We start from the raw sequence: 14622 nt of genomic DNA on the forward strand, positions 1-14622 counted from the left end.
ATATACAACTTGTAAGAACACTGACTTTTGCATCTGCACAGTGTTTAATAGCAGATTATCCTTATGGGTATAAATAAGTGAACGTATGCATTAGGAAGCACTGTACATAGGAAACTGACAGTAGGCTACAGACAATCAATAGCCTACAGTGTGTTTGTGGGGATATATATCATTTACATACCATTAGTCTCTTAATACCAATATGTGCTCTTTTAATGGCTTATAGATAGTACTAATTTGTATTAAGACACGTGAACAAGGTTTCATATCTTTTATCTACTGGAAAGAAAACTAAACTAATGAGTAAGACAAGATGAGCACATTTGAAATTTAAATCAACGAATCCAGACGCACTGGCCATGACAAGTAGGTCACTGAGTAAACACAGAACACACAACTACCCGTTTTGCATCTGGTTTGACAGAAAAAAAGGAGGAAAAAAAGCTGGGGTATAGTCATTCTGGATATGTTATGACAGCACTGTTCCCTTCCTGCTCATACAGAAAGTGAGTGTACAGCTCTGAAAAAAATGCTGTACTTTTGTGACAGATTTTGTAAAACTCCAGTGGCAATTTCTGAAGAATTTTAAAAAAGTGGTGTAAATGCATTTGCACACTGCACACTAAGTTTTGGAATGAATGCAACTGCAGAAAATGGCTTACTGAACTCAGAGGGACATTTTATTTGCAACACAAGAAAAAGAGGTTCTGCAAAAAAGTAAATGTACTTTAAATATTTACAGCATGTGTAAACAAACATATCCATTGTAATTTAATTCTCCTGACAGTCCCAATTTTTTTTTATAAATGAATAGAAAGAGCTATTGCTTACACTGAGTTTTTCATTTTCCCCCCTCAGAAAAATACAGGGACAATGTAGAGGAAAAAGTGCACAAACATTTGGTTCCAAACCATCTGTTTAAACCATATAAATTAGACCACTGACAAGACAGATGTGTTAAGAGTTGATTTCTTTCCATCATCAACTTGGAGTTCTCAGTTTTCATGCAAACAGGTGTCCTAAAAGTCTGGCTGCTACGTTGTGTTTACCACAGAACCCCCTCACCCCTTGCAGCCACTAATGGCCAGTTCAGTCTCTTCTCTGGTTGCACCAAAGCAACACATCTGCTGATAAAGTCCATCTGTTGCAGCAAAAATCACTGATATCAGTCATTGTTCAAAGCCCACCTCCGGCCTTAGATACGAATCCTGGTGCATTTGGTTTCGTTCTAATGAAACAAAAAAATGCAGAGAACAGGTATGGAGGCTTCAAACTGAAGCTTAAACTCCCATTCTGTCCATGAACTATGGTAGAACGACGGGCAATTAGTCCATGTAGTCAAAGTCATCAGGGATCCCAAAGGCTTTATTAATGCGACTGTCATCAAATGCAAACTTCTTCTTTGTCCATGACTTGATGGCAAAAACATTATCTGAAAATAGAAAAATCAAAATCTTTACTCGATTTACTATATTTTTCTGTCAGATTTGTGCATGTGATGGAATTTTTAGCAGGCATCTAGACATGTGCCTAACTGAGATGCAATTGTGATTTTATTTATGTGGTGGAAGAAAAGTCACCCATCTAAAGAGTAAATCAAATGCCTTCCTGTGGATTAATGCCTGTCTTATCAAAAGCTTAAGTCAATAAATTCTGATTCATGCTATTAGTAATGACTATTTTCAAAGTTTTACATTATCACTGTACTGCAACTTTGATATGACAATATGCAGTTAAAGTGCAAGTGATCAACTGTGTCAGGGCCTGTTCTTGAGTGTGTGTCTTTGAGTGGGTGTGTCTCAGTGTGACAAGGCCACAGGTTAAAACTACACAGCATTTTTTTTTTTTTTTTTTTTAAGGGAATGTCTTAAGCTTTCACGAAGCAAGTTGCAGCCACAGGCAATTCACACGAATTCACACAAACACATTAAGCAGCATTGTTACTTGCCTGCAGGCGTCTGTTGTGATAAGAAAAGCGTACTAACTGGTGTACTGAAATAACACCAGCTACATAGCAACAACAGCAGTGCATGTATTTTTTTTGGTGTCTAAGGAAAATGTAAGTGACTGTTGTGTTGATTTTGGGCATTCATGCAACTGATGAACACAATATCTTCACAGTGCAAAAAGAAATGTACTGGAAATCTACTGAAAGAACAGCCAAAGTAATACTGGTAGTTGCAACTGAACAGCTGAACATTACAGCTTCCAGTTTAAAAAAAAAAGTCATGTAAGAGGCTCATAGATGACTCATAGCTTCTTAAAATAAGTATAATTCTATGGGACTAAATAGAAAATGTGCCGACTAAAACTTGTGTGACTTTGTTGACAAGTTACAGGGAACGTTGACCTGAAGAGCCAAAACCCCACAACCACAACACAACCTGGCTGGTTACCATGATCCTCAAAGGTCACCTGTCTCCTAGGTTACCAGTCAGGCCAACTAATGCACGCAGAGAGCCTAAGTGCTGGCTACAGGGAGGTGACATGACAGTGCCCTAATAACTTGCACTTTTTGAATTTGGAATAAACCATGTCACAGTCAGTCTTAAGCTGTTTTCATACAGAATACTATGAGGCAACTTTCCACAATAATTGTACTCTCAACAGAAAATTTGAGAGTACAGTCAACTGTTTTGATAACTGATGTTGTTGTTTTAGTTATTTTTTCAAGCAAATACACTAATTTTTCACTGGTTCCAAGTTCTCAAATGTGAAGATTTGATAGTTTTTTTTGTAATATATAATAGTAAACTTCATGTCTTTAGGTTTTGGACTGCTGGTTGAATAAAACAAACAATCTGAAAACATTACATTGGGTTGCTTGAAATTATAATGGGTATGTTTTACTATTTACTTAGTTTATAGATAAAATTATTAATTGCACAATATGATGTTATCAGATGTCTTCTTTTGTCAGTACTACAGCCCAAAACCCAAAATATTCAGCTCACTACAACGTAAGACAAGGGAAGCAAGCAAATCCTTCTTTGAGAAGTTGGCACCATGAAACTGAAAAATTACTATTATTTGATAAGCAAAAATAGTTGGAAATTATTTAATTGATTAATCAGCAATTACATGTGCATGTATTTAAAAGATAAGATGACTCACCTGTCCACCTGGAAACAGCTTCTTTTGCTACAACATTTGACTTTCCTGCAAAACACAATTTACAATCAATACAAGCATTATACATTATGTCTGCAATGTGAGATTCTTTCACTAGTATCAGGTAAATGTAACTTATCATTCCCTTCAGTCAGTTTTGCGTCATTGCACAAACCAAGGCATAATCATAAGACTCACAATACTGTGTGCATGTAAAATAGATCAAACAAATAGTTGCTTAATGGGAAAGCTCAGTTAATGGTCCTCCGAGCAGAAAATGTTTTCTGCATCAAATGTACTTTAAATGCATTAAGTAAAACAAAACTGTCACAAAACACTGAACACCAGACAGAAAACATACTTGCTACACAAACATAAATGAAGGTCTACAGCAAATAGTGTGTTTTTTGGTTGAAAGTTTGGTCAGCGAAGTGATGGTTTGGATAGCAACTGCCATACTGCATGAAAAAGCAGTATACTAATAAATTAGACAGTTTAGCTTCCACTTCCCCTGCAAATGGAGCTGAACAATGTATTCTAACTGACTACATCTCTATTTCTGACTTATCTGATTGGTGAGGTATAAAACTGAATCCTAAACAACAGCAGGTAACAACATCAAGCGTCTATGCATGTGGGATAATCTCTTTACCTTTTACCAGCCTTTAAAAATAATCTTTTATTGATTCCATGATAATTATCCACAGACACTGATTTGGCAGCTGCTCTAGTGGAACTGAGCTACAGCTGCTGAATGTCCTGCGAAAATATTTGGTATAGTTGTCACAATTGATAGGTATTTGTTGCATGAGCCTACAGGGAAAACGTTTCCACACCATCTCTACAGTTATAACGATGCCATAACACAAAAGCTTAATTAATGTGAGGGGACTAAACTGAATAACTTCTGACTTATGGAGCTGGAGTCGTTTTTATTTTACATTACGGCTGAGAAGTTGGATGGCAAGAGAATCACAACTTACGGGTACATGGGCAGATGTCTCAACCACCACCAAACAGATCTAGCTGTGATAACACACTAAGCTTTGACTTTTGATCTGCTTACCCGCTCAATTTATTTTTATTAATTTTATTAGGCAGGAAAAGGTTCACTGATTAACAGGGAGAATAAACTGTGAATGAGTCAGAGCTACTGCCGTAGATAACAAATTTTTATCTTTTGATCATGACCACGTTAAAAAAAAAAAAAAAAAAAAAAAAAAAACTACTGAATGAAATGATATCACATAAAAGTAAATTATAAATCAATAATAAATCTTGTGCACAAGTTCAGTATATTTCACAACAATCCATGTTTTACAAACAGAAAAGATAATCACAAACAACTTTTTCAAAAGTTGTGAATAATTCCAAAAAACATTTAGGATTAACATCTGTGTACTTTATGGTTTTCCTTCAATGTGGTTGTTAATGTCTGAATACATGTCAAACTTTTAAACTCTGGTTTGTGGACTCACATAGTGTCATAATTGCCATGCACAGAGCTCTGATTTGTTTGAGGTGTCTTTTGCCCTGCCCACGTCGGGTGGTTTAAGCTCACCTGATACCAAAGCAGCTTACGGGTATCTATGGGTGTGGCAACAAATGTCAAACATTTTGACCTGACAAATCCAATTAAATCAAAACGTCGTCTCTCCACCCTGTCACTGGAACATACCAGCAGAGAACTGGGGGGTACATGGGCTTTTAATTGTACTTAGGGTGTGATCTAATGAGAAAAGCAACATTTACAGCCTGAGCCCAATCTACAAATGTGTTTAAATTTTGGTTTCAGTTGGATTTGCCAAAAACGTTTGCTGGTTTTTAGTCCTGCCTGTTGCCACAACAGCATAGTGGTAACGGCAACCACTGTGAAACACACTCAGGGCAGATTACGTCTAGCACACAATAACTAGTACACAATAAATAAGACTGTGGGTCTAGTTTCATGTGAACAGAGGTAAAGTTAAGGAAGTAAATTATGCTAGGGCTAGCCTACTTTTGATTTTATAAAGAGCCTTTAGTATTGACTGGAGCCGCAGCTGTTAGAAAGCAAAATTATGGTTGAGTAGTTTTGGTTATTCTCTCTGGGTCCCTTTCCTGAAAATCCATAAAATAAAAGGGGAAAGGGTTAAAATGTATGTGTAACAAAATGCTCTCTGAACCAATGAGTTTCACATCTGCATGAACATAAGCACGAACAGGTCTGAGCCCATTCTGCAAGTCCAGTCTTACCCCTTCAGCAGTAGACATAACATAATGTCATACACACTATGCAAAGCTGCACAAAGCTCTCAGGATACAATTCAAGTTTCACTGAAGGGAGATGGTTATCTCTAACAAAGCTGTGTGCATGAGGTGTAATTCAAAAAGAAGCTCTTACAGGCAAGTGGAGACAGCGATGTGAAATTCCTCCTTTGTCTAACTACTTGGTTCAGCTATCTAATTTGGATACACAGTGTGTATTTGTGATCAGCATTACATTACAGAACCCTTCAATCCATGGATTGAACGATTTGCCGTAAGCCTCAGGTTTCAGTGAGAAGGACCAAGTTTCCCCACAGGGACTAACTTTGGTCATGAGGTTATTTCTCTGGGACACATAATAAAATGTTACAGGGGGAATTTTAAATTCTGACTTGTTTTGCCATTGTTCACTGTCAAGCTATAGTATCTCTATTGCATTCACACTGCCTTTCCCTGTTTTCTGGGGTACTTCAACTCTGCTGAGTAAATTCACAGTCAATTCACACTTAAATCTAACTTTGAAAAGAGTGACCCATGTGGTTCCTGACATGAAGGAGAAATTTGACCTTGATCATTTATATACACAATAGTGAAATGTGTCAATCACAATTTTTCAAACCACACATTGACATATTTGAATGTTTGTCTGGCCAACATTATGAAACCCAGTGACATTCTGTTTGTATACTATTAAAGAACTCTTAAAAACAAAACAAAAACAAACTCAACAGCATTTGAGATGCAAGAATACTTTACATTTTTACTTTATAAGAGACATAAATTGATTGATGTTCAGAATTGTTACAGATTAATGTTCTGTAACAATCAACTAATAGATAAATTGGGTGTTTCTGCTTTAATTTAGTTAAAATAATTATAATTTAGCTTAATGATAGGAATTCTCTCAAAACATCAACATTTTTCATTTGAACTACATGTACATTAGTCAGGGATTATCTGCCTGCATGCCTGAGACACTTTCAGTAGACAAGACAATATTGTCATGATGGAGTGGAAAAAACCAGCAGAACTGTGTGCAGACTGCATTCCTGGTGTAAAACTGGGAGGTGCAGGTAAACAGACCAGATATTTTTATAACACCACACATGTCACATGTGTACATAAAGTATCACACTCCCTTTTGCCACAGGTCAGCTGTAACACGAACACAAAGCACTACAGTAATACTTTGTAACATCACTAATCGCTTCGTACATTGTGTGACCATACCACAAAAAAAAGTGTTTAACAGCCAGTAAATAAGTTATTCCCAGTGGCCTTAATGTTTTAAAAGCTTTTAACCGCATCTCTCTGAGCTGAGAGGTCAGATGTTACAAGGTTCTGTTAGACTGCAATTAAAACCGACATGCGAGGGTTAGGACCAGAACACACAAAAGATGAGCCAGTTTCAGCAGAAAGGTTCACACTATTGGTACTTGTTGTCTCGTCAGTGTGTAAGCACTTTGAGGTTTAAGCTGACGGTTTAAAACAGACATAAGAACGCACCTTAATGTCGAGTGACCACTTCCTCGCTGACATTTGATATTAACTGCGACTTCTCAGCAGTAAAGTTGGAGAAAAGGTCTGCTGTGGCTCACACATACACATCAAAATCTGTCCCTGAGTTGTCTCACGTGAGAAGATTAAATGCATACAATTGTATTCGAGAGGACTGTTGTGCTTCACACACATTATACACGCTACTGACTAGACAGTTAGGAAGTATTTGTGTTCATTATTCCATAAGAATGTGGTCACGTGTCCATGGGCAGAGTTTAACTTAACTCAAAGCTACAATATGTACATTTTTTTTGGTTGAAATATGCTTCAAACCACGTGTTAATGTGGAGAGGTTCAGTAAAAGGCTTCGGTGACCCAGACTCATTGAACAGCCCGGCAGCAGTGCAGTCATCTTCCCATCTAAAGTTTTTGGACAAGCCTCACCTTTCTAACCAATCAGAAGGCCAAAATCAGGGGCGGGAGCTCATGGGTGTCTCACACAGAGGCTTCAAGCTACTATAGGCTGGTGGAAGAGGTCTGCCTAAGCTGCTTGATGAGGATGTAGGTAAAGGGCTGGGTGGAGCAAAGCTGCGCAAGGAGAGGGAGGGGTGGGGTGAGCAGAGTTGTTTGCCTTTGACTCGCGAGGTTAGTGGTAGTTCGATTTCCAGTACTTGCATATTATGGTAGCTTTAAGCAATTGGAACCAGGTATTTCTTCAGTGCATTTGGATGCATTCGCACCTTATTCAGAGCCACCTGAACATCCAAGACAGTGTTCAGTGAAATGTGTGCGGAGAGAATTTGCAGGTGTAAAATATGTTTTGCCACATCCTGCCTATGTTATTTTTAGCAGCATGAGTAGGTGCTTTTGATTGTGGGCCAAGTTCACTGCAGCTTTGGTTATTGGTAGTTTTACAGGGTATCTTTTCAATGAATGTACCTATCTCTGTGTTGAATGATTGAATGACGTTCTTCTGAACAGCCTAAAAAGGGTGAAGAATGTTAATGTCTGCCAAATGTACAAAGGTCTTATTTTATCACAGCAATATTTGCCAAATTATGGGAGGCTACACTGAAAACTACATTTCTTTTCTGGTGGATGGTAGTTACAGTCAGATGGAAACTCCTCAAAAACTTGTTTTTTGGGATGTTGCCCAACTCAGTCCCTCATTTTAAGAAGCGATACTCACCAGTTGCAAAACAGCACCATCTGCTCAGTGAGCCACTTAAATAAACCAAGTAAAAGCTTGTTGTCAGATGATTTGAGGAATTATCACCAGGCTTCTAATAACCTCACACAAACACACACACACACACACACACAAACACACATGTGATCCATGATTGAACCATGTTATGCAAGACCAATCAGAAAATCACCAAATAAGTACTTGTACAGCACTTCTCTCAAACCTGCTTTGTTACTGGAGCACTGTATAAACAGAAATGCATGACATGACATGCTACATAGACTCAATGACCCAAAACAAAAAGTGAACCTCTTTATAATGTCATGCAAACAGTACAGCAGCCCTGCAAAATATATCACTGTACTAAAGCTTGTCCTAAAATAGATATAATACAATATAAGGGGCTAAAGCATTTTTGGACCTTTGACGTTTCACAGAGAGGTTTTATTTCTACATAACTGTTCTGGTTTGTGCTGCGTTTTACAGGCGTCTGGTCAGTGACTGCAGGTGACTTTGATTGATGCTAAAGCTTAAAAGAGACTTTTTGGAAAAACGAGTTAGGTCGTGTCTGCACTCACTCATCTCCTCAACGACTTCTGGGTCACATTCTCTGTACTTCTCCAACTCAGCCTGCAGCTGAGTTCTCTCCTCTCTCAGAGCCTGCAGCTCCTTCAGCATGGAGCTTCTCTCCTCCTGTGCGCACACAGACACAGATCATTTAGAGAGACTTATTTTATGTTAAGTCTAATTAACATGTCATTCGTTTTATTTTATTCACTTTATGGTAAAAATAGATAAATCTTTCCGTTTAAGGTGTGGGAGTATGTTCTTACTGTATCTTGACGTCCTACTTTCGCCTTTTCGACCGATTTCTCTACAGACACTTTCCGCTGTTTCGCCTCAGAAATCTTTAAAGTAAAACAATGTTTCATTAGGTAAAAACTGACATCAAAGTGCTTCCAAAGTAAAATATGTTTTTAACAACTTCAAAGTAGGGCAATGACACATTTTATTTTCCACATACACAGCAGTTCAATAGTCAAATTATAAGGCAGACGGGCCAATAGAACAAGGTAGATCGTAGGACATCTTTATATTTACTGAATGAATTCATGCAATTTTACTGTACGCTGCCATAGAACCAATACTAAATTCAATACAACTTTTCATGATATCGTTACTTGAAATCACCACCTATATTAGTGCACTGGAAAGTACTGCCAGGTCTCAGTAATCACCACCTTTAAGTTGTGACTGCAGTGAATACAACCTTGAAATCTTAGTGGAACATGACTGCGGAGCAGAGCTTTAGAAACGAATGATTCATTGGCATTGATCCCCAATTACAGTGGTGTTAAAGCACACTTTTTAATTAATCTGGCAGAAATGGAAGGAGCTATGTTGTAATCTCTATGTAAATTATACCCTGACCAAACCTTAATTTTTCTTTTTGTTTTTGTCATAACACCAAGCACACAAATCTACATCGCTGTCTTTAACAGATAGAATTTAACAGTATACAGTTATTCTAATGACCAAAAACTGTGATATCTCAGTAAAGGCTACATGAAGTTATGCTTGTGGTACAACCAAATGTTTATAGACAGATTGCAGCTTCATAACATTTAATTTCTGTCCTACATATCTGGTGGCCGGCATTCTCTGTGGAGTCACCACCCTCACACCATCTGTCTGCCATGCATCAGGAGAGGGAAATGGGTCATAACAGATGACGGCAAATTCAAAGGCGAGCTGTGCTACTTTACGTGATGACAAAGCTCCCACAAAAGCCACCAAATGTAACATGATTTTTAATGTTTTATTTTAAATGTAAAAAAATTTTGAAAAATCTGATTAAAAACAACTAAAAAAAAACGAAAAAAAATCTGTCTAGAATTTAACCCCTGCTTTTTTTTTTTTTTTTAAACACAAAGAAACTTTCCCATAATCAGCTGCTCATTTGAGTCTTGTTCCCATTTTTCTCTTCACATTAATTACCAGAAGTGTTTTCTGAGCTTTGCTAACATATGTAACACGGCTCAAATTTATATTGCATTATATCATTTATATAGTGTATAATAATAATATATTGTATACTAAAGTGTGCATTTTATACAAACAGATCATATGATGGTGTTAGTGCATAGAGTGTGAATGTGTACATCACATAATTTCCACATTTATTATAGTTATTATTATTATTATATACTTTTACAATATTTGTTTCCCCTTTTTGTTTTCTTGCCTCGCAGCCTGTCTGTGTACTGATGTACCTTACACAACACAGCAAGCTGGTGTAAAACTCGTACCGTCTGCATTCACCACACCTCGACACAAAGACACATCTCTGGAGATCTATGTACGATCTCTTTGCTATAAACACTGTGTTGTGAGGCCTCACCTGTTTCTGCAGTTCCTCCAGTTTATGCTTTCGAGCGTGTAAGGCCTTGCTGGGGAAGGCCCAGTAGTAGTTGGATGTACCCACTCTTTCACAGTCCACCATGTTGTCATCTACCAGGCTCTGCAGCACTTCCTTCACAGTCATAGGAGCTTAAAGCAGCAGGGAGAGGGGAAAGAACACCTTCCGCATTAAATGTCCACTGTCCTTTATTTTCCATCTTTACATTGCGTGACAGCAGAGTTGATGTGATTTGTGGATTACTGATTAGATTTGAGAATGACTCATTTATGGTGAAGGTATGGCCAGCACAAGCTGAGAAGACTTTGAGTCTATCTGGCGATACAAACTGCACCTGATGTTAGAAGAATGCATTATTAAACCTAAAGATTTGAACAATACTCGTCAGCATCAGGTCTCATTTTTAGGTACTTCTGGCAAGGTTTACCACTCATATGTTCAGAAAACTAAACCCACACATCTGCAGCCTATCTGGCTGTTTTATACTTATCTGAGAGAACACTGCATGAGAGGATGGAACAGAGCATAGTTACATCTTGAACAGTGTCAGTGGTGAGATGTGATACTCCCACACGTTTAGCTGCTCCACTGTGAAACTGAAAGAGCTGATCTGCTGCGTTAAGGGGCTGAGCTGTGCTGAGTCCTGAGAGGATTTCTGAACAGCAGCAAAAATAAAAACGAGGATCGAAAATGAAAAACATTCTGGATGGACTGACCAAACTCTGTATCTGACTGACTCTAGAACTGTCTTTTCCAGTCCTTCATTTCTTATTTGTGCATGTGATTCAAATAACTTTTTGCCCCCTCCAGTACTATTCCGCCTTATAATGGTTACTAGTGTGTAATTATCTTTTTCTCGTTTTAGCTGAGATCATTCCCTTGGCTCCCTTTCTCACATTTTCTCCCTTTCTACACAGAAAGGTGCCCACAATGTAAATCTCTTATTGGTCCCTTCCCCCATCACTCAGTAACTACATTATGCCCAAGTACAGGGGTCAGAAACATGTGCTTTTAATCACAGCAACAAGATCCAATTTCACCAGTTTAATGTTTTGTCCACTTTAAAACAAAATCCCTCCTTGGTTCACCCAGACATACAACAAGGTTCTGTTCCTCTGCAGGACTGAGCACTTTAAAAGCTTGTGTTTTTACACATTTTCCCTTGATACTCATGATATAAGACTCCATGCTGACATTGAGGTAATGTGTTTTATCTAAAAACCAAAAGCTTTCAGCAGAACTCTGCACTATGAGATGCTGCTATTCATAGGTCTGGCTCTGCTTATACAGACTGAATACAGCTGAGATTTCAACAGCTAGTCCTGGTTGCTATGGTAATTCTGCAAGCATGTCAGCACAATATTTTTAAGAATGCATGCGGGCGCAATGGTTGTCAACAAATGCTGTATGGCAGTACCACAGTATGGCAGTGGTAAGCAAATATTGGTCTGTGGGCCAAATCTGGGCCTCCAACAAAAACTTTTGGGGCCCCCAGACAAAAGCTGAAATTTTACCTTTAACAGTTTATATTAAAAGATTTCCATATTTTCCTCACAAATCTACTATAGGTAGCAATGTGAATACAACAAAGTTTACAGTGTTCTGATAAGTCTTTTACATTTCAAACATTTCTTACATTTTGTAAGGCAACACAAAGCATACATTTTCACCTACAAGTCAGCTTTAACATAAGCTGCTGTAACTCTGCAAACCCTCACTATCAGGAAAATGTAATTTGTCCTCAGTGACTGTGGTGTAATGCAACAACAAATAGATAACAAAAATAAACCTGAGAGAAGTGTTCACTGTTGATTGTCTGTCAAATGTCCACAGAGTGACTGAGCAGTAGAAGAACTGTATGAAAAAAGTCTAAAAATCATGGTATGCTTTAGAAACAGGTCACCGGTAACATGAAATGTGAAGTCAGCAACAACAAAAAACCCCAATGGTCTTTGAAAATATGAGATATGAGAATAGTCCCAAAATATTTCCATGAACTATGCTAAAAATAAATATTTGATACCATTTAAGACTTTTCAATACCTTTAAAGGCCTTTTTGAGAAGACTGAAATCTATGTGTTTTAAGAGTTTTCATGACCTGCAAACACTCGGTTTCCCTTAAGAAATTTCTTAACCATCTACTGTTCAACAGGGGAAATGCACAAAATAAGACTGTACACAGTTTGGCAGCAAACCTGGACACTTCACTAGGTTGGCACATGTGGACAGACCATTTAAAATTCAGGGTTAATGAGGCAGTTCTAATAAAACTGTTGATCATTACTCACCTATGCCCTTTGCCTTAGGGGCAATCTTCTCAATGTCTTTCAGCTGAAACACATCTTTCTAGAAAGAGGGTGAGAAAATGGGTTCAAGGAAAAATAATTTGTATTACAGTATCATAGAAATGGGAACCATTTAGCAATTACCTAAGTCTGTATCAATTTCTATGCCTTCAGCTGCTTTGCTTGGAAATTAATACAACTGACATATTTATGGATTTACATTCATCGTTGTTGTAAAATATATAGTTCCGGCGTTGCCTGTTCAGGCATTTTTACTGGTGGTTTATTTAGGTGACCTAGAAATCTTTTCTGTACTTTTATTTGCCTGACTTAGTTATGAAAAGTATGTGTGCATTCACACCATATGGATGAAGAAAAAGAAAACCATAGTGATGCATGTCTTCTAAGAACATCCCTCGTGTCTACTGCAAGTTTTTAAAATCAGTACACCAAACCCCCAGTGTCACTCGCGCATTTAGTCTTTACCAGTCTATTCAGTTTGCATGTTAGTGCTGCAAAGCACGATAAAGAAATGATCAGCTTTTAAATCCACGCAATCACAATGTAAAGATAGATGAAGGTTGAAACGCCTCATATTGTATTGATATGGCTCCTACTTTAGACTGTGTGTGTGTGTTTCATGGTGTGGCAATGGGAAAACTCACCGATTCAAAGAAAATCTCCATCATGCGAGTTCTCTTCTCCTCCAAACTCAGTCCTTTCTTCTTTGACTGTAACAGAAAGTTTAACATGATCATTAAATCACAAAGTAATTGAATATCACAGACACTATAACTATGTATGAAGGATTTAATTCTGTCTGATGAACTCTTATCATTGAGCATGCAACAATACAATTTACAGCACTTTGAAATATGAATTTGTAATGGAGGTCAGCACCAGTGATCCATGCTACATATACTGTACATCTGAGCTTCTGCATCAGTGTTATTGTAATATAGCTTCCAGCCACCAGTGACAGTACCGGGCAACGCAATAGCCGGCGAGGAAGAAAATTAACAACACGCCATCTTGGATTTGACATGGATTGCCGGTTAATTGAAATTGTCCGCATTTTATCGGTGTAAATCGTGTTTTTGTTGATTCATTTCGGTCTGACATCGACCACTTTCCCCCCCGATAGCTCCCCGAGAAACCCATCCCCTCTGCACAGTGTTTGTAACTCCACTGGCCCTCCGTTAAGGAATGTAATGAGCACTGAATCAGTCGGGTAATTTTACAGTACTGATAGTGAATACGACCGTCTTGAACCGTCGTTCAGTAGCACACAAGTTGATACCATTTCACGAAATATATAACGTAAACAAATTCTGCATCTTAGCACAGTAGCGTTACTTACGCTATCGTCTGTTAGACGCTAACTGTTTAGCTAGCATGAACAGTTAGACGTTAACTGTTCATGCTAGCTAATGCTAGTTGGGCGTAAGCGAACATGCTAGCATGAACATAACCGTCGATCCTCTCTGCTGCAACACACAAACTACAAGTAAAGGCGAACATCTACTTACCATTTTGTTATGTTGGCTGTACCAGCAACATCCACAGAGATTAAAGACTTGCGTAATTTGAGATGTAAAGTATCGCTATTCCTTGTATGGCTGTAATCCAAACAACATAAACAGCAGATAGGCGGTTCTGAATTTTCCCGCGGAAATTTATGACGTAACGCCGCCTTCTCGGTCCTCGGAAACAAGAAATTCGAATCAATAGTTCTGTATAAATCAGCAGGCTTTTCTTTATCCATACTCTTAAACTTTATAATAATGTTACCATCATTTTAGAGCTGAACAGGGGTGAATGAATGCTGACGGCGCTGTGATTTTCTGGCATTAACACGGCTTGTACATTC

General features: G+C 38.0%; 1 protein-coding gene across 1 annotated transcript; it reads right to left on the reverse strand.

Annotated features, from left to right (window-relative positions):
• Window positions 1–596: 596 nt before the first annotated feature.
• mnd1 (meiotic nuclear divisions 1 homolog (S. cerevisiae)) lies at window positions 597–14418 on the reverse strand. Its single transcript, XM_041035281.1, has 8 exons — window positions 14282–14418; window positions 13418–13483; window positions 12756–12813; window positions 10449–10597; window positions 8881–8955; window positions 8626–8740; window positions 3115–3159; window positions 597–1432 (listed from the first exon to the last, which is right to left on the reverse strand). The coding sequence occupies exons 1-8, from the start codon at window positions 14282–14284 to the stop codon at window positions 1326–1328; spliced, it is 618 nt and encodes a 205-aa protein (XP_040891215.1). The 5' UTR covers window positions 14285–14418; the 3' UTR covers window positions 597–1325.
• Window positions 14419–14622: the final 204 nt, after the last annotated feature.

The sequence above is a fragment of the Toxotes jaculatrix genome, chromosome 4 (assembly GCF_017976425.1).
Source record: "Toxotes jaculatrix isolate fToxJac2 chromosome 4, fToxJac2.pri, whole genome shotgun sequence".
Taxonomy (NCBI): Eukaryota; Metazoa; Chordata; class Actinopteri; family Toxotidae; genus Toxotes; species Toxotes jaculatrix.

Coding starts and splice junctions, on each gene's coding strand:
- mnd1 (XM_041035281.1), bottom strand. Junction 8,741..8,880: donor AAGTAGGACGTCAAGATACA/GTAAGAACATAC, acceptor GTGTGCGCACAG/GAGGAGAGAAGCTCCATGCT. Junction 3,160..8,625: donor AGAAGTCGTTGAGGAGATGA/GTGAGTGCAGAC, acceptor TGTGTTTTGCAG/GAAAGTCAAATGTTGTAGCA.